General features: G+C 38.4%; 1 protein-coding gene across 1 annotated transcript; it reads right to left on the reverse strand.

Moving 5' to 3' along the window:
• Positions 1 to 1,180: 1,180 nt before the first annotated feature.
• XB5811292.S (uncharacterized XB5811292 S homeolog) lies at positions 1,181 to 15,147 on the reverse strand. The gene is made up of 6 exons (NM_001112835.1): positions 14,988 to 15,147; positions 13,695 to 13,855; positions 10,668 to 10,881; positions 9,106 to 9,206; positions 1,975 to 2,112; positions 1,181 to 1,401 (listed from the first exon to the last, which is right to left on the reverse strand). Exons 1-6 carry the CDS (start codon positions 15,042 to 15,044, stop codon positions 1,317 to 1,319), a joined length of 756 nt encoding a protein of 251 aa, NP_001106306.1. The 5' UTR covers positions 15,045 to 15,147; the 3' UTR covers positions 1,181 to 1,316.
• Positions 15,148 to 17,618: the final 2,471 nt, after the last annotated feature.

A 17,618-nucleotide genomic window follows, 5' to 3' on the forward strand; every position in this document is an offset into this window, starting at 1 on the left:
AGGTTTGACAACTTTGCCTTTTAAATAAAGGTTATCAATTAAGCAACCTACAGGACAAGGTTTTTATAGAGCCATATGTACACTGAGAACAGAGTTGGTCATCTACTTTCCATTGGGAATGCTGGTCACTGCATAGAGCACAATATCAAAAATCCAGCCTCAGTAAGATTATGCAGAAATATTCAAGGCTGGGCCATAATGGGCAGCAGCATGCATATGGAAACCTTATTTATTAGTGCAGGCATTAAACTTTTAATTAGGAACAGCAAACATTTTTTACTCCCTTGTTTTGTGACAAATAGTCACGCGGTTTCCCTCCCCATCCCTAATTTGCATATGCTAATTAGGATTCGGTTCGGCCAGTCAAAAGGGTTTGGCCAGGGAAAAGGATTCGGTCATCCCTAAATGTTGACAATCTAATCTTCTTCTGTGGGTCTACACAGAAAAATGTGAATTTAGGTGGATTTACATGACAAACTCCCATTTCTGAAAACTCTTTTTCTTGGTCAAGGAGGAAGTACAGCACATAGAGTGGATTCAGAGTGATTGGAAAGACAGCTTCCCATTTGTCTATTTATTTAAATGTAAGGTCGATAATTTGCCTCTACTTAATGTATGCTTAATGATATGACCTCCTGCTGCAAGACAATCATGAGCATCTAGACTAGAGTGGTAGGAGGTGCTATTTAATTTTGTTTTAATGTCCAAACCCATTATATTATGTATAAAACTGCATTTATGCATGACAAAATGTTCTTCTGGTTGCTGCACCCCATGGACTATACTTCTATTCTTCTGTCCTATACTATTGTATGAACTAAATTATTTTTGCATTTTTTTTCCATTGCCTACATGTATTCTATTACTCTAGATGGGGTGGGTGTGTTGATGCAGCTTTGGTTCATAATCATATTTCTTATCTGCACTACACCTCAGAGCTGAATTATTATTTAATTACAATTGGTAGCAAAATAATAGTGCTTTGCTACTCAGTCTAATACAATTTCAGCTCTGGTTCACTAATTAAAAAGTTTATGGAGTAATTTTCTGGCCCTGTTCAGTTACAGTATTCACAAATGTGTGTCGGATGAATTTTGATAAAAGATTTTTTAGAAATGCCTTTAAAATCATTACATTTTGAACTTAGGATTCTAGTGAAGTTAATGATCTGATACATTTATCTGGTATGTTGCTTTAATAATGTCAGAGATTTGTATGTTTATTTAAACACAGAGAACAGAATTCACATTTTATAATATAATTACTAAAAAATGGCTCAGTCTTCTAAGGGTGCAGGTTTGACAGTTGAAGGCAATTCAAGATTTGGATGCAAGAAGACAGAAATAATATACATGAAATCCTAGAGCATCAGAAGCAGATTCACCCAATATATCTAAAAACCTGCAAGAAAGAATTTGAAATCATAAGTAATTATTAGAGACTGCAAAGACACAGATAAGGTACGAGTTTGCCATGTGTAATATATTTGTGTATGATTTCCTTTATTCTTGTCGTTTCAAAAGGAGGAAACAAGCAATTTGAAGAGTGACAAACTCCAATCTGTATTAGTTCAATAGAAATAAGAAAAAATATCTGTGCTGTGCTAGCTTCATAAGTGCTTCCTCCTTTTATGTCTATATTGCATGTTATACGATTTCATAAACATGCTTCCATGCTTCCATCTATTCCATTGATTTGCAATGCAATTCATTATAAGAAGGTTTAGTTTTCACAGGTTGTAGGTCAGTGGGCAGTAGAATAGTAGAAAACATCTAAAGGTTGAGAAATGAAATGTATTGATGTCCTGGAACTACTTGGATTCGCAAATCAAAGATTTATGAATGCCCATGAAGTCTTTGTGTAATTTGAAGATGAAATACATTTACAGAAGAAAACCAGGTTGCTTATTGTTTTCTGGTTTGGTTATTTTATATTTTCTGTGTTGTGTACTATGTTCTCCTTTTATCCACATACCTTTTCTCTAAATCTTGTAGAAAAGCTGTGGCCTTATCTTTGTCTTGCTCTAGGAACTCCTTGTACGAACAAATTGCCTGAAGGAAACTCATTATTTCAGGGACTGTTAAGGGAAATACTTCACAGATGCCGCTGATCCTGAAAAACAAATGGGACCACTAAGGAGATAGCCAGGGAGGAGAAATTGAGTGACGCACTATGGATCATCGCCGTGTCACAGAAGCGGAGTTTTGGTAAGTTATTTATTAATAAAGGCTTTGCGATTTTAAAGTTTCATTTGTATTGGTGTTTTTTTCGAAGTATACTAACGAATTGTTTTAAAAAAAAAAATTTGATGTCACTGGTCCTTTTATACCGTTTATAGATCAGCACATGCTCGGTGCTGCCATCAGTTACCTGAGCTTAGGGACCGACTTGTGGAGGCTTATTTATTAAGGATTGGACCGTAGTTGATCCACAGTATGGCCCTTCTCTTTGAAATGACGTGACAATGGTAAAGCAATATTTCCCAATTTAATGGTAGACTTGTGTTGTGATATCCGTGATTTGACCTTTTGGATAGTTTCCCCAACATAGATCATACCACATGGGCAAACTATCACATACACCACAAATTGTTATAAGCAGGTGTGGTATCCCCTAATTTGAATGTAATCTCCCGTACCTGGATGTAGAAAAGATTTGCCTTAAATCACATGTCTGCACTGTTTGCAATCAAGGCAAGGATGCATGCCACTGTTGCCTTGTCCCAAAAATGTGCTTGCCACTAGTTTATCTTTTGGCACTGAAGACTTGGTTAATTTGGACCCTATGGTTTTTCCTCTTTTGTACGATATCAGTGGAGGGGAAATAAATTCCCTCACTGTAGGATAGGCTCTACATAGAATTGGCCAATGTTTCTGTAGGATGCCATTTATTTGTCTAGACAGTCCACCATATTGTGTAACAAAGGTAATTCTGGGGCCCTTCACTTTTTTAGATTTTGACTGTCCTATGGCCTTTTCAGCTTTATCCAATACTTGTGATGGATACCCCCTCTTTTTAAATTTGTGTCTCATTTATTTAATTTGGACATCCCTAATCACTGGGTCACTAACCAATCTATGAACCCGTGTTAATTGGCTGATTGGTATCGAATGCTTGGTGTGCCTGGGGTGGTTGCTATCAAAATGTAAAATCTGATTTCGGTCAGTAGGTTAAGAGTATAATTTAGTTTGTAGCCCTACTTCTCTATAGACTAGTATATCCAAGAAAGAAATTTCTTTAACATCATAAGTAAGCGTGAATTTGTTAGAGGGATGAAAACAATTGAGATGATCGTGGAACCGAGATAGGGAGCCAGTGTCACCCCGCCATACTACAAAAATATCGTCGGTATATCTCCACCAGGCCACACAGTGTTCCTGGTAGAGAGCATCTCGATATATGAACTGTTCTTCAAGCCAAACCATGAAGGTATTGGCATATGACGGGGCGACATTGGGTCCCATCACGGTTCCACGTAACTGTAAGTAAAATACTTCCTGAAAAACAAAGTAATTCAGTCTCAATATGATCTCTAACGCCTCCAGAAAAAATTGAATTTGTGAATCCTGATATTGGTTACTTCCACGTAACATCCATTCACAGGCCTTCAGTCCCTCATAATGAGGTATGGAGGTGTATAAACTGGACACATCAAATGTGGCCAGTATAACTTCCTCACAATCTGAAATATTAAGACCATCCAGTCTCTGTAAAAAATGACCACTGTCCTTAACACAAGACAGAGTTTTAGTCGCCAAGGGTCCCAGAATCCGATCCAAAAAAATTGCCAAAGGGCAAAAAACAGAATCAATGCCCGAAACTATCGGACGCCCTGGTGGATGGATCGGATTCTTGTGGATTTTTGGGAGAGTATACAGTGTGGGTGTACGTGGAAATACAACAGTCAAATAAGTTTTCAATTCATCAGAAATTATGTTGTTGTTAACCATATTGGTTAATAGCTGTTCTATCTGCTTAGAGATCCCCACAATCGGGTCCCCCTCAAGCACCCAATAGACTCCACCATCAGCAAGTTGTCCCAAAATCTCGCCAACATAGTAGGAGGTATCCATGACTACAATCGCACCCCCTTTATCAGAGGGTTTGAATGTAATCCTGGTATCCTCCATTAGGGTCTGTATAGCCTCCCTTTCCTGTTTAGTTAAATTGGGTCCCATACCAGGAGTCTGGTTCCCTTGCTGGTATAAAGCCTCAATTTCATCTTGAATGTTATTAATATAGGTCTCTACAGCAGAGTAGGTAGTCGGTGGGACAAACCTACTTTTGCTGCGCAGACCAAAAGTTTTAGTGGTCAGTACATGAGTCTCACCAGTGTCCAATGTCTGTGTGTCCATCAATGAAAAGTGTACCTTTAGACGCAAAGTCCTGAAAAATCTGTAGAGGTCCACATCCAACTGGAAGCGGTCAACAGGAGAAGTCAGGCAATAATTGAGTCCCTTCCCCAGGACCGACACCTGTAATTCTGACAATGGAATAGAGGAGATATTAAATACTATTTGTTCACTCTCCTCCCTTGCTTGTTCCTCAGGGGTAGTATCCTCTTTTGTACTGCGCCCGTGTTTCCTGCCACCTCTGCGTCTCCCTGGACGTCTAAAAAAGGCCGGGTGCTCCCACTGGTTTTATCTTGTGTCTCCTCTCTATGTGTGGACCTCTCCATATTGCGTGGTACGCTCAGGCTCCTTGCTGTACCCCTTCCATTTCCATCAATACGATTCCATTGGTATACCCTTCCTCTCTCATAATCTGTAGTGTCACGATCAAATTTTTGCCTTTTCTGTTTCTCATTTTCTTGTTTGTATTTATCCAATTTAATCTGTATCTGTTCCTTCATATCATTAAATTCTTGTGCCGAAAAACCTGTGGCCAATTGATCACTAACTTTTTGTGTTTCTGTATGCACTATTTTAAGCTCCTTAGCAATAAATTCAACTGTTAAAGTCATTATATCATAGGAGCACTTATTAAGAATTTGTGCAAATCTTAAACAGAATTCATCATTACCTGCAAATAGCGTAGGCCGTAATGAGATCCGCATGCCACGAGGTATCCGCTTGTTCATAAAATATTCAGCCAGTGTCTCAGCGTGCAGCTCCAGATCAATGGCGGCTGGCGCGACGGTTCAGTCCCTCTAATTTCCTCTGCAACTGTGAGGATACCGGGACTCTCAAAAAGCCAGCCAACTGTGCAAATGACGCTACAATCTCTTCCGCTTGGGATTCTGTGTAGCTAAACACCTCCCGATCCGGATGCTGTGATTCCGCCATGTGACCAGCTCCTTGTCCGATCCAAGTTGAGAATTATCTACGGGTGCACGTTACTCCCGGTATAGTATATGTACAAAAAGAAGTAGCAACAGCACTCACGCTTTACAGCAAGTTCAGCGGTGCACGTCCCTTGGGGATTCCGGCCGGTCCTCCACAATCTAGAAACGTAGTAACGGACAGCACTCGCTTGTAATGCTCAAAGGTTTCTTTATATCAAATCTTAAAAAAATTACATCACCATATGTGTGCACATATAAAACGCGACGTTTCGAGCCTGCATTGGCTCTTTATCAAGCCATGTGTAGCAATGGTATCAAGAACAAACACAATTCATGTGAGTATTTAAGGATCATCAAAGGAAGTGACATAGCAACATATTCATATATATATATATATATATATATATATATATATATATATATATATATATATTATATATAAATATATATATATTATATATATATAACAGCAGAAGGCCGGTCCGGATATGGTTACATCGGCCAGACATGTGGTTCAACACTGTGAGTGAGAAGTGATGTTACCTTACCCTTCGATAAGGCTATGGCACCTCCGAGGTGGCCTCTAAATGTGTACCTGGCACCTAAGATAATCACCATCCACGATTCACCATATATGACATAACACAGTCGAATGTAAAGATGATCGGCTGATAGGAGATGATGTCATTAGGATGTGGACCATGCCAATGGGTGACTCCGGGGACGGATGAACCCCCTATACTAGTCAGAATAAGAGGTGACCAAACACGGGCACGTGAAACCCCTGTGTTATGGGTGTTGACACTGAGGCGTCGCTTGGCCCATGTGCGGAGACCGGTCATCTTGGGTGGATGAGTGCATCGATTGCCGGCACCGCTGATCGTGAGTAACTGCTGGTTTCTGAGTTAATATGAAACCCTGCTCGGCTTTGCACTTTGCGGTGTTGGTGAGTGTTTGACCATATAGGTGGTCGGGTGTACACCAGACGACGTGAGCTCTTTGGGCCCGAACAAGTAAAATAAAATATCCACTTTAACTACTTATATATTAACTCTTTAAGGACTTGCATATGGACGTTATGCTTAGTTATATAATTGGCAGATGGAGAACGATTGACAGATTAACAAGAAGATTTTCTATATATTTTTTCACATACTTTATGTTTTTTTTGTATTGAGACGTATTGTAATGCAACTCTTGGGCTTTGGACACTTTTTGCGCATAATCTGATTTTTTAATTTTTTAAAAACTTTATGGGGGTACGAGTAGGAGATTTCACAATGAATAAGACTGTGACTTTTGGGTTATCAAGTTTTTTGTTTTGGGTATGCATATAAAAACTCTTTACACAATCCGTACCTACAGGGGGTCATCGTATGGTTAGGATACTGTATATCACTTGTTAATATTTTGTTTAATATGGAGTATAGATAATGGATGTTTATTATCATAGGGGTGCAGATTTACATATGATTACTTACACGTTTTGGGGGTTTATCAACAGAACATTTGCGTTTGCCAAATAATTATTAACAACACATAACGAAGATAAATGATGATAACATACAGGTATGAGAGGAGCACCCACCGACCTTGCAGTACACAATAGAATTAAAATATACACTAAAAAACGTAATATTAAATATATAGAAAGAGATAGTGGATCACCCGAGGAGCAAAGTCAAATGGAGAGCGCCATAGAATACGATTACGTTTGAAACATGAATAATTGCAAGGTACTAAGTATAATGTCAGAGTAGTTTGTGATTAACGATATTGTAGTAATTTACAAGAATGTAGGATGAATACTGAATTCCTAGACCGGGGGGGTGTACACTAAGGGCCAAATTTTAAAAAATATCTTCTCAACTTTTAGCATATGAGTAACACGGGCATAAAAGCTTCTTGGTATGGTATGAATGGGAATGTTACAATGTTACCATGGGGATAATGAGTGATTTTGTAAGGGGAGGTTACAATGTTGTCACGATAACAGTGTTACATTTTGCTTTGTTTTAATCTTTTCTTACTATTATGATACATTTTGGCACAAAGTATTTAAATGTGCATATGGTTAAGTTTTAAATTTTATGGATTACTCATTACTACTACAGTGGGATTTAAAATAGTGAGTCGCTGGTTTCATGACGATGTATGCACGTCATCACTGCTGTCTTTCCCGCCAGTTTGTGTATTTAAGCCAATTTCACTGTTCGTTGGGTACTTTGAGAAAGGCTTTTGGGGGACCGAAACGTTAGTCCATACCTGTAAAATAAATTATTATTATTTCCTTTAAGACCTGCGAGTGCTGATCTTCCTTTTTGTTTTATATATATATATATATATATATATATATATATATATATATGTGTGTGTACACTGTGTATAAATATATTGTATATATATGTATGATATGAATGTAACACTACAAGGCAGATTCATTACATGGCAGCCAAGAGACCAGTGCAATTAGCATCAGAATATAATAATCAGCCCTGTAGCATCAGCTCCTATGAAACACAAACATCATTTTCTGCTTGATGATTTGTGACAATCAGTAAGCTTTCTAACAACTTCCTAGAGAAGAGTAACTACAGTGTTACTGACACTCCTAACAAAATCCAAGATGGTAAGATCCTGTGACAATTTTGAAGGCTTGAATCTACAGTTGTAGAAATGCTGAAACATTGGGCTGGTTTAGTAAGTATTGTACCTGTATACAGCAGGGAAAATAAGTATTGAAATGTCAATTTAATTTATGGACTTATTAGTTTTGAGTTCATTGTATGTGTGGATTACTTGGGTTATTACTGACATCTGGTGTAAATTTCATGTCAAAAGTCCCATTAAAAATATATATTACTGGAAGGAAATGTAACATATTATGATTGTAACCTCCTGGTCAAACAGATCATAGCTTCTTATTAAGCAAAAAATTTAAAATTAAAGGCTAAGATGATGGAAAAGAGAAAGGAAACTAATGAACATTCAGCTGCTGGGAAAACTCCCTAGATTTTTCCATGAAAGAGTTTATCAGCTACCTCAATATCATTAGTGGGACCCATGATCACCCTGTGCTCACCGCCTTGTTACTCTCTTGCTGCTTTGGTTTAAGATCAGTGCAACATCAGTGCAATGATGCGTCTTTCCCTTTGGAGCCTCAGGCAAGAATCCATTGTTTTGTATTTTTACTATTGTTTACTTATTTTTCTTATGGATCTGTTATCTAGAAACTCATTATCCAGAAAGCTCCAAAATACAAGAAGTCAGTCTCCCATAGACTCCCATTTCAAATAACTTGGATTTTTAAAATTGATATTCTGTTTCTCTGTAATAATAAAACAGCACATTGTACTTGAACCCAACTAAGATATCATTAATCCTTATTAGAGTTAACAATCCTATTGGGGTTTATTTAATATTTAAAATAATTTTGAGTAGACATAACATTCCCTTAACCGGAAAACCCAAGGCCATTCTGCATAATAGGTCTCATACCTACATCAAGTTATTGTGGGAAGATGTGCATACCAGGGATAAGATATATGAAAACATTTCTGTAACAACTATTAAGTTATACATTCAACACTGGGCCAGATTCAATTTGATGAGAAAAACTTAACACCTAATTCAATTCCACATTACCTATAGACATCAATCAGTTTTCAAGTGATAAACAATGAAATAAAGTTTCTGAATTCAGCCTGATATCTTGGATAAGAAATAAATATGAAATTACTTTATATCATATAAACTCTGTAGTAACAACAAATATTGTTTAACTTTATATTTATAGTTCTATATTTACATTTGTTTCTTACCTCTGCTTATCTTTAAATGGTATGGCACTGAATAATTCCTGATACATAGCCTTTACTTCACAGACGACTTTCTTATGAAATTCAAGCAGAATTAACAAAGCCTGTATCATGAGAATTGTAAATAATAATTAGGGGTTAGTGATAAATAAATATATATACATACAAGGGGGGGACAGGGGGGAGAATTGTAGGGGCCCCCAGGGTAAGGAGGGGCCTGGCCATGCCACACTTACTTGATTAGCCGGGCCCCCCTGCTTTCTGAGAGCTGCCGACTTCAGGGTGGCAGGGTGGGAGCACAGGGGGAGGCAGCTTCTGTCCATTACTTTCCCTTATTGGTCACAGAGTTTAAGTCCCGGTTGAGCTGCTCAGGGATAGGATAGCTGAAGTTTGAACTTCCCCTCCAGCTCATCCAATCACCATGCAGCTTTACCGGGACTTGAAATTCTGTGATCAATAAGGGAAGAAAATGCTTATACTGGAAGAAGATGCAGCCACCTGTGCTCCCCTCCTCCCTTCTGTAGTTGGCAGCTCACTTACAGCAGGTGGGTCACACTAATGTAGTAAGTACAACATGGCTGGGCCCCCCTAAAGGGCACCAATTCTTTTTTAAACTTCTAGGGGGGTGCAAGTTTTTTTTACATGAACGTTTAAGGGGGGCCCTGGCCACCAATTTCCTTATAACGTGGGGAGGGTGGCCCTGACAACCATTTTTTTCTACCATGTGCGGTCCTAGCCACCAATATTTTTTAATGGGGGGCCCTAACCACAAATGTTTTTTATGGGGGGCCCTGACCACAAATGTTTTTTTAATGGGGGGCCCTGACCACAAATGTTTTTTATTAACATGTGGGAACCCTAACCACCAATGTTTTTTTTTTTTTTTACTGTGTGGTGGGGGGTGGATCTGTGGGGTGGGGAGGGAGGACCTGTAGGTGGGGCTTGTGGTGGGCGCAGCCCAGGGGGCCCAGGAAATTTTGTCTTATGGGGCCCTGCGATTTCTGATGGCAGCCCTGTATACATATATATATTTTGTAGAGACCGTGGTTCGATTCCTCATGGCAACAATCATCTGTTGCTATCAGACTGGTAAACAATTAGTGAAACTTTTTATATTACCAGAATAGAGTAGGGTTGCCCAACTGGTGGCCCGCAGGTGGATGTTATGTGCCTAACAAATTTCCATGCTGAGGATTTCTCAGATTCAAAATGGAAAAAGAACTTTCAAATCAACAATCCAGTGAGCATGAAGGGAAAGAAGTGGAAGATTCAAATCCCCATGCTACTACATTTATATTCACTTTTTGTAACCAATTCAGTGGTAGTCAGAGGGGCACATTCCCTCAGAAAGTTGCATAATGTGAACTCCTTTGGAATTATTTTGCAGACAGGTTGCTTTTTCCACAATATTAGATGGGTGCTGCTAAAAATAGGAATTTCATTTTGAAATAAATTATAACTACTGCAGTTCTTTTTTTAGTTATTAAGAATTAAACTGTATTTTATTATGCAAAAAAAATGTTTTTGAGTTTCTTTAACTACCAAAATGAATATCTTCTTCTCACCTCATTAAAGGCAGCAGTTAGTTCCTCTGACTTGTCCTTATACTCAATCTCAAATACCAATGAAAAACAATATAAGGCCAAACAGCCTCCATGTTTAAGCACCCGAGCTGCTTCCTGTCCAAATTTCTCAGGATTGAACCAATGAGCAGCAAGGCCTGCATTAATCAGATCCACTGATGCATCTTCCAGAGGCAGCTCCTCAGCTGGGGAAATCCTGCAGAGAGGAGATTCATGATTCTATGGTAGCACATGAGCATATTTTGTAATGTAAGGAACAACAATGGCAGAGAGGAATAATGTAAAAGTCTTTGAGCTACTGTAATTTTTATACTTTGTGGGAGATTAGCTTTTCAGATGGTAGATCAGGTTTTTTATGCAGAGTCGAGACAGGGACACAAAAATGCAGAAAATAAGACTTTGGGTAAATTTCACCAAGGGATGAATTTTCGCCAGCGACTGCTTCGCCCAGGCGTAAATTCATTACCACTAAGCTAATTCACTAAAATGCAAAGTCGCATCTCAGCAGCTGAATGCTGGGGAATTTTCGCTAGTGTTACATCAACTAGGTAAGTAGTGAATTTTCGCTAGCATTCATTTCTGCCTAGCAAAACTTTGCTAGCACTCTTATGCTTAGGTTAATTTGAATAGGGCGGATACCTAAAAGTAATATGGACGTGAAGTGGCCACTTTTTCAAACAAATGTTCAATGAGCCACAATAAAGACAGTAGAGATCCGCTAATGCCCTAGACATGAGTCCACCCTTAAACAAACGTGGCATGCCCCTCAAATTAGTTTTAAAAAATTGTTAAAACATAAATCTTAGTTCTGACTTTTGAAGGCAATCCCACTTTAAAAAAAAAAAAGTTGCCAGCATTTTTTACAACTAAAATGCAATGCCGTCATACAGGATATGATGTCACTGACATAAGATTGAGGAGGATGTAGCTTCATTTTATCAGTTCGCCTGGTCTGAGGTGGTGAAGTGAACGCTGGCGAAAGAGGTAAAGTTCATTAAAATTTGCATCTAAGTGAATTTCGGAGTAATGACTGTTTGCCACAGCGAAAAGTCGCCTGGAGATAGAGTGTGAACAAACGTTAGTGATGGTTTCATTCGCTAGCAAATTGTTTTCTAAGCCTGTTAGTGAATTGGCGAAGTCCCTGCGGATGGGATTTCTGGCAAATTGAAGCTAGCGTCAGCCACTTTCTGCCCCTTTGTCTTGAATTATTCACTCCAAACACATTAACAAGATGCTTATCTGCATCAAAAATAAAGAACGGTCTCTCTCTCTAACAGCTAGTAGTCGTTTTCCATAACTATCCCAGGGCATTTCCCAGACTCTGGACCACCACAAGGTTAGCACCCTGTTACTAGCAGAATGTTTCTCTATTAGTCAGGCCACACAGCCTACTTCCAAGTCTGCTTTACTGCTTCACTTTCTCCACAAGACTCAGCCTCTCTCCAGTCACAGATCATTTGGTACTTGCTTTCTCTTTTAAACTCAGGCACTCTGTGTCTCAGGCTCCATGGGGCCCTTGGTGCTCTTTCAGACTTCCTCTCACACACTAGGAACAACCAGAACATGTCTCCTCTCCAGATATCCAAAGAAGAGACCATAGGAGTGGGAGCAGACCCCTTTTACCCACAGTGGCAGCTGCCACCTAATTACCTGGCTGGGAGGGAATATTAATCCTATCTGTAACAGGCATTTTTAAACCAAACAAATGTATTTTCTAAACACACTCATTTATAAACACTTGGCAAATTTGCACTTGGGCAGTAACACATTGCAAACGTGCCCCTTTTATATAAATGAACCCCCACAACTTGTATTGAAAAATATCTCTAATAATAATAATGTGTATTATTAAGAATTTTAAATGCATCAACTCATCATATCAGAAGCGATGAAACTAATTTTGAGATGCATTTGGGATGTTAAAGACATAACACTAATCTGGAGTTGTAATATTTACATATATATTAGGCTTCTATTTCCTATTGTGTTGTACAGGTATTTGACCTGTTATCCAGAAAGTTCAGAATTATAGAAAGGCCGTCTCCCAAAAACTCCATTTTATCCACATTTTTAAAAATGATTTCCTTTTTCTCTGTAATAATAAAACAACACCTCGTACTTGATTCAAACTAAGATATAATTAATCCTTATTGGGAAAAAAAAACAGCCTCTTGAGTTTCTTTACGAGTTTACATCATCATCATGTTTACATGATTCTCTGGTAGACTTAAGCTATGAAAATTCAAATTATGGAAAGATACGTTATCCAGAAAACCCCAGGTCCCGAGCATTCTGGATAACATGTCCCGTACCTGTACAAGGGGTAGAAGAGACAATGAGGGTCATTTATAAACAGTGGGCAAATTTCCTCCTGGGCAGTAACCCATGGCAACCAATCATATGAGTGCTTTCAGTGCTCAAACTGTGGTCGGCTGGAAAAAAGCTAATCACTGATTGGTTGATATGGGTTACTACTCAGGTGCAAATTTGCCCTGTGTTTATAAATGAGCCCAAGTGACTAGAGTTGGGGGTTCGCGATCGTGGGAGAAGTAGACAGATTTACATGCTACTGGACCTTTTTTTTTAAATCTGCATGACTCTTGCAACCTCCTACGATTGCTGTTTTGATACATACTTGGCTTCTTACCCAACCCTGCTATTAAACAGTTTCAGTGGAGGAGGTTTGTTGTAGTTTCCAGTTCCCTGGTGTAGCAATTTTGCTGCTGTCCAGTAGTATTTTAACATATGGCAATTTAAGAAACTTGCCCCAGATGGTACATAGCCAATGGTGGAAAAATGGAATGAATAGAGAGCATTTCTGAGCAATTTTTCATCTGCCCACTGATCTGGAAAAAGCCAAAATGGATGGAATAGTCCCTTGCACCATTAAAAGGTGTAACAGCATATATATCTATGGAGAACATAATCTCATACAACAGTATAAATGCTCCAGCCATGTTAATGACTAGAATCAATATAATTGATAAGAAATATAGTAAAATCACTTACTGGTAAGAGATGTTCTCATGTGAAGTACATTTTCTGGCCACACTTAACTGGGACTCACTTACATCTATTCCAACCACCTTCTGGAAATATGGAGCCAAAGTCCGAGTGGACCTCCCTGTCCCACAGCCAGCATCAACTGCCAGCTCAAATGGCTTCCCTTTCTGTAAAGAATGAAGAACAATTAGTCATAATCAGGACTACCATTTAATTACCAGAATCACCATTTAAAGAAACTGGTTTCTGTTAATACATTTCAAGATTGGCATTTCTTACCCAGTTAAAGGGGTGATTCACCTTTAAGTTACTTTAATTATGTTATAGAAAGCCCTATTCATAGAAACTTTGCCATTGGTCATCATTATTTATTCTTTATAGTTTTTGTATGAACTGCAGCAGCTCCAGCAGCCAAAAAACAGCTGTTCTGTGATTTGCTCTAAAGGGCCACTGAACCCTGCATTTGCAGGCATGGCTTTTTATTAGAAAGCTCATGACAAACCATCTATAGTTAGCCACTTTAACAAACAGACATTTGTATTATTTCATTGTTACAGTCCCCAGACCAAAATTTGTTGTATTTTTCAGGTAAACAATTTTGAAGGGTCCATTACAAGCAGACATTGGCTGAAGACTCTACATTTCTTAATGTGTCTGCAGCATAATGGCCCCATCTTTTGCTCCTGCTGTTCTTAGGTGCACATTTTTGCATCAGGTATGTGGTGCATAAATCTGTATTTGATTGTGAATGGCTTATTGCAGTTTACAGCCACTATGTAAGGACACCACCTGATTGAATTGTGAGCATTTGCTTACATGGCGCTCACGAGAAGTGCCAGTGAAAACAAGTACATCCAGAGCCATATACTAAACCCCTGCTCAAGCAGCTCCCTTGTGCCAACAAAGACATAACCAGTAGTGATGGGCGAATCTGATCCTTTTTCTTCGGCAAACATTTGCGAAATAGTGAAATGCATTGAAGTCTATGGCCAACAAATTTCTAACATGTGACAATTTTTTCACCCATTAGAGTCTACGGGCGTCATTTTCATGGCAAAACTTGGCAAAAAATTTCGCTCATCACTAATAAACAGTGTTAGATGTAAAGATCAGTTAATACACCTCTGATTGATTGCATGAATTTTGCACCCCTTATTTCAAGGATGTTTATCTTCTGAAAATATAACATACAGTACATCTTGGAGCCTGAAAAGTGTTGGAAAAATTACAAAGAATCTGGGAGCAATATTGAAGGAATGCCAAATAAATCATTTGGGCAAACCAAACATAACCCCTTACCTTTTCTTCCAAATATGACATTATCAAATTCTTAATTTTTGGAGAATCGACAATCATCCCAGCTTGATAAGCATCAGAGAATTCCTTGTTATGAAATACATCTACAGCCATCTATAAAAAGATTAAAATATGTTATAACCAAAGAGAAACAATGACTAAATGCAGGGAAATGATAAGTGTGGTGCAGAGTGATCTGTAAATATAACTATCATTGACAGAAGTCTCTGTCTGTACATTTCTATACTCTACCCTTTGTTTACCCAAGACGCACAAGGTAAAAATGTGATTTTCCGCAAATGTTTACTTTGTGTGTTACATTGACAGCAAATTTCAGAGCTGTTTGTGCTTCACAAGGATACTTGGATTTTAATCTCTATTTAGATGCTTAATTATAACGGAAATCTTTATTTGAAAAATGTGCCATAAGAAATAAGTCAGGATTTGAGAAAAGATGCTGTCATTTTCAGTAGCAGATTACAGTTTTGGTCTTTTTGAATGTTTACCAGCAAAAAAGCCTACAAAGAATTCTTTAACTTTCTTCATTTCAATCTTGGAACTATGACAGATTTTTTGATACAACAATATTATCATATATATTTAATACTGTTTTGAGCTGGGGGAACTCCTGGGGCAAACAAATTGCTGTATCAAATTTCAATAAAATAAACAAATCGATACAACAACACCAAAACTGAAGAGTCCTCTGTACTAGAACACAGCACCTGATACTACTGATACTACTAAGCTGCTCTGAAGGCCTTAGGACAGACACACATGGTCAGATTTGGAGAGATTCGTCGCCCGTTGACAAATCTCCTCTTCTTTGGGGTGACTAATCTTCCTGAACTGCCTTCCCACCGGTGGAATGGCACTCAAATCGATTCATTTTCCGAAGTCGCCCCAAGTTGCCTCACGAGGAAACTTCGAGTGACTTTGTAAAATGGAGCGCTGTGATTGCCATCCCGCCGGCAATTTTCATTCTAGCCAATGGGAAGGCAGTTCGGGGAGATTAGTCGCCCCGAAGAAGAAGAGATTTGTCACCGGGCAACTAATCTCCCCTAATCTGACCGTGTGTCTCTGCCCTAAAATGCAGGGCTGCTCCTGCCATGAGGCAAGGTGAGAATCTTGCCTCAGGTGGTATGGAGTGACCAGTTACCAGAGGCGTCAAAAAGCCGCCTCTAGTAACTTTGAGAGCTGAATTTCTGTTTTTTAAAACGTAAATTCTGCTAGCGCAGCGAGCACAATAGAGCTCACTGCACTAGTGATGCGCCCCCCTCTTGACCCACTCCGACACTAGAAGTTAGAAGGGCAGAGCATGAGGGGTCGGCATCAGCCCCTGAAATGTCCCTGCTTAAAGGAATAGTTCAGTGTGAAAATAAAAACTGTGTAAATAGATAGGCTGTGCAAAATAAAAAATGTTTCTAATATAGTTAGTTAGCCAAAAATGTAATGTATAAAGGCTGGAGTGAACAGATATCTAATAAAACAGCCAGAATCCAACTTCCTGCTTTTCAGCTCTATAACTCTGAGTTAGGGGGGCCACATAGGACATTTACGTTCAGTGAGTTTGTAATTGACCCTCAGCATTCAGCTCAGATTCAAAAGCAACAGATATGACAATTTTGGTTAAATACTTTTGAAGATCAGCTTCAACCATATTAGAGGTCCTGTGGGAACATAGCTAATGCAGTAACCCAGTGGAGAGACACTTCAACTATCATAAGGGGGAATGAATTGAAAGGACTGGTCTAAGCCCTGAGTTGCATAAAAAGGTTTTGGACTCTTGTATCTAAATTTCAGAACCATGCAGTCCTTTTCTGATAACTGCAATGTCATGTTAATAAAATAAAGTTGACAATTTTTTTTGCAATATATTTTTATTGGTTTTCAAATGTGTATAATATAAAATGGATATACAATATGATTATGGTTTTAGATGCAATGAGTATATATTGAACAGTTCATATAAATCATGCACCTGTGCTCATACATAACATATCCATAAACATATAAAGTTGAAAATCTATCGTGGGTCTACACAGCAGAAAATATTTTTAAGGAAAAACTGAACTTAGGTGGATTTACATGACAAACTCCCATTTCTGAAGACTCTTTTTCTTGGTCAAGGAGGAAGTACAGCACATAGGGGCAGATTTATTAAGAGTCAAATTGAAAATTCAAATTTTTAAATTCGAATTTCAAGTTTATTTTAGTGTAATTCAACTAGGGAATAGTCCAAATTCGATTCAGATAAAAAAAAAATCGAAATTCGAATTTTGAAATTTATCATGTACTGTCCCTTTAAGAATTTGACTATTCGCAATCTAAAACCTGCAAAATTGGTGTTTTAGTCTATGGGGGACATCCTACAATGAATTTGGAGTCATTTGGTGGACTTTTGAAAAAAACAATCAATTTGATCGAATTTGATTCGAATTTGCAGCTCAATCGGATTCACCAGTTTTTAAATTTTTGGTAATTTCTTTTTCAAATTTCGAGTTTATGAGATTTGATGGGAGCTTTTAGAAGCTCCCATAAACTCAAAATTTGACCCTTGATAAACCTGCCCCTTAGTGCAGGCATGTCCAAAGTGCAGCCCAGGGGCCAATTGCGGCCCATTTTCAAATTTAC

The sequence above is a fragment of the Xenopus laevis genome, chromosome 9_10S (genome assembly GCF_017654675.1).
Source record: "Xenopus laevis strain J_2021 chromosome 9_10S, Xenopus_laevis_v10.1, whole genome shotgun sequence".
NCBI lineage: Eukaryota > Metazoa > Chordata > Amphibia > Anura > Pipidae > Xenopus > Xenopus laevis.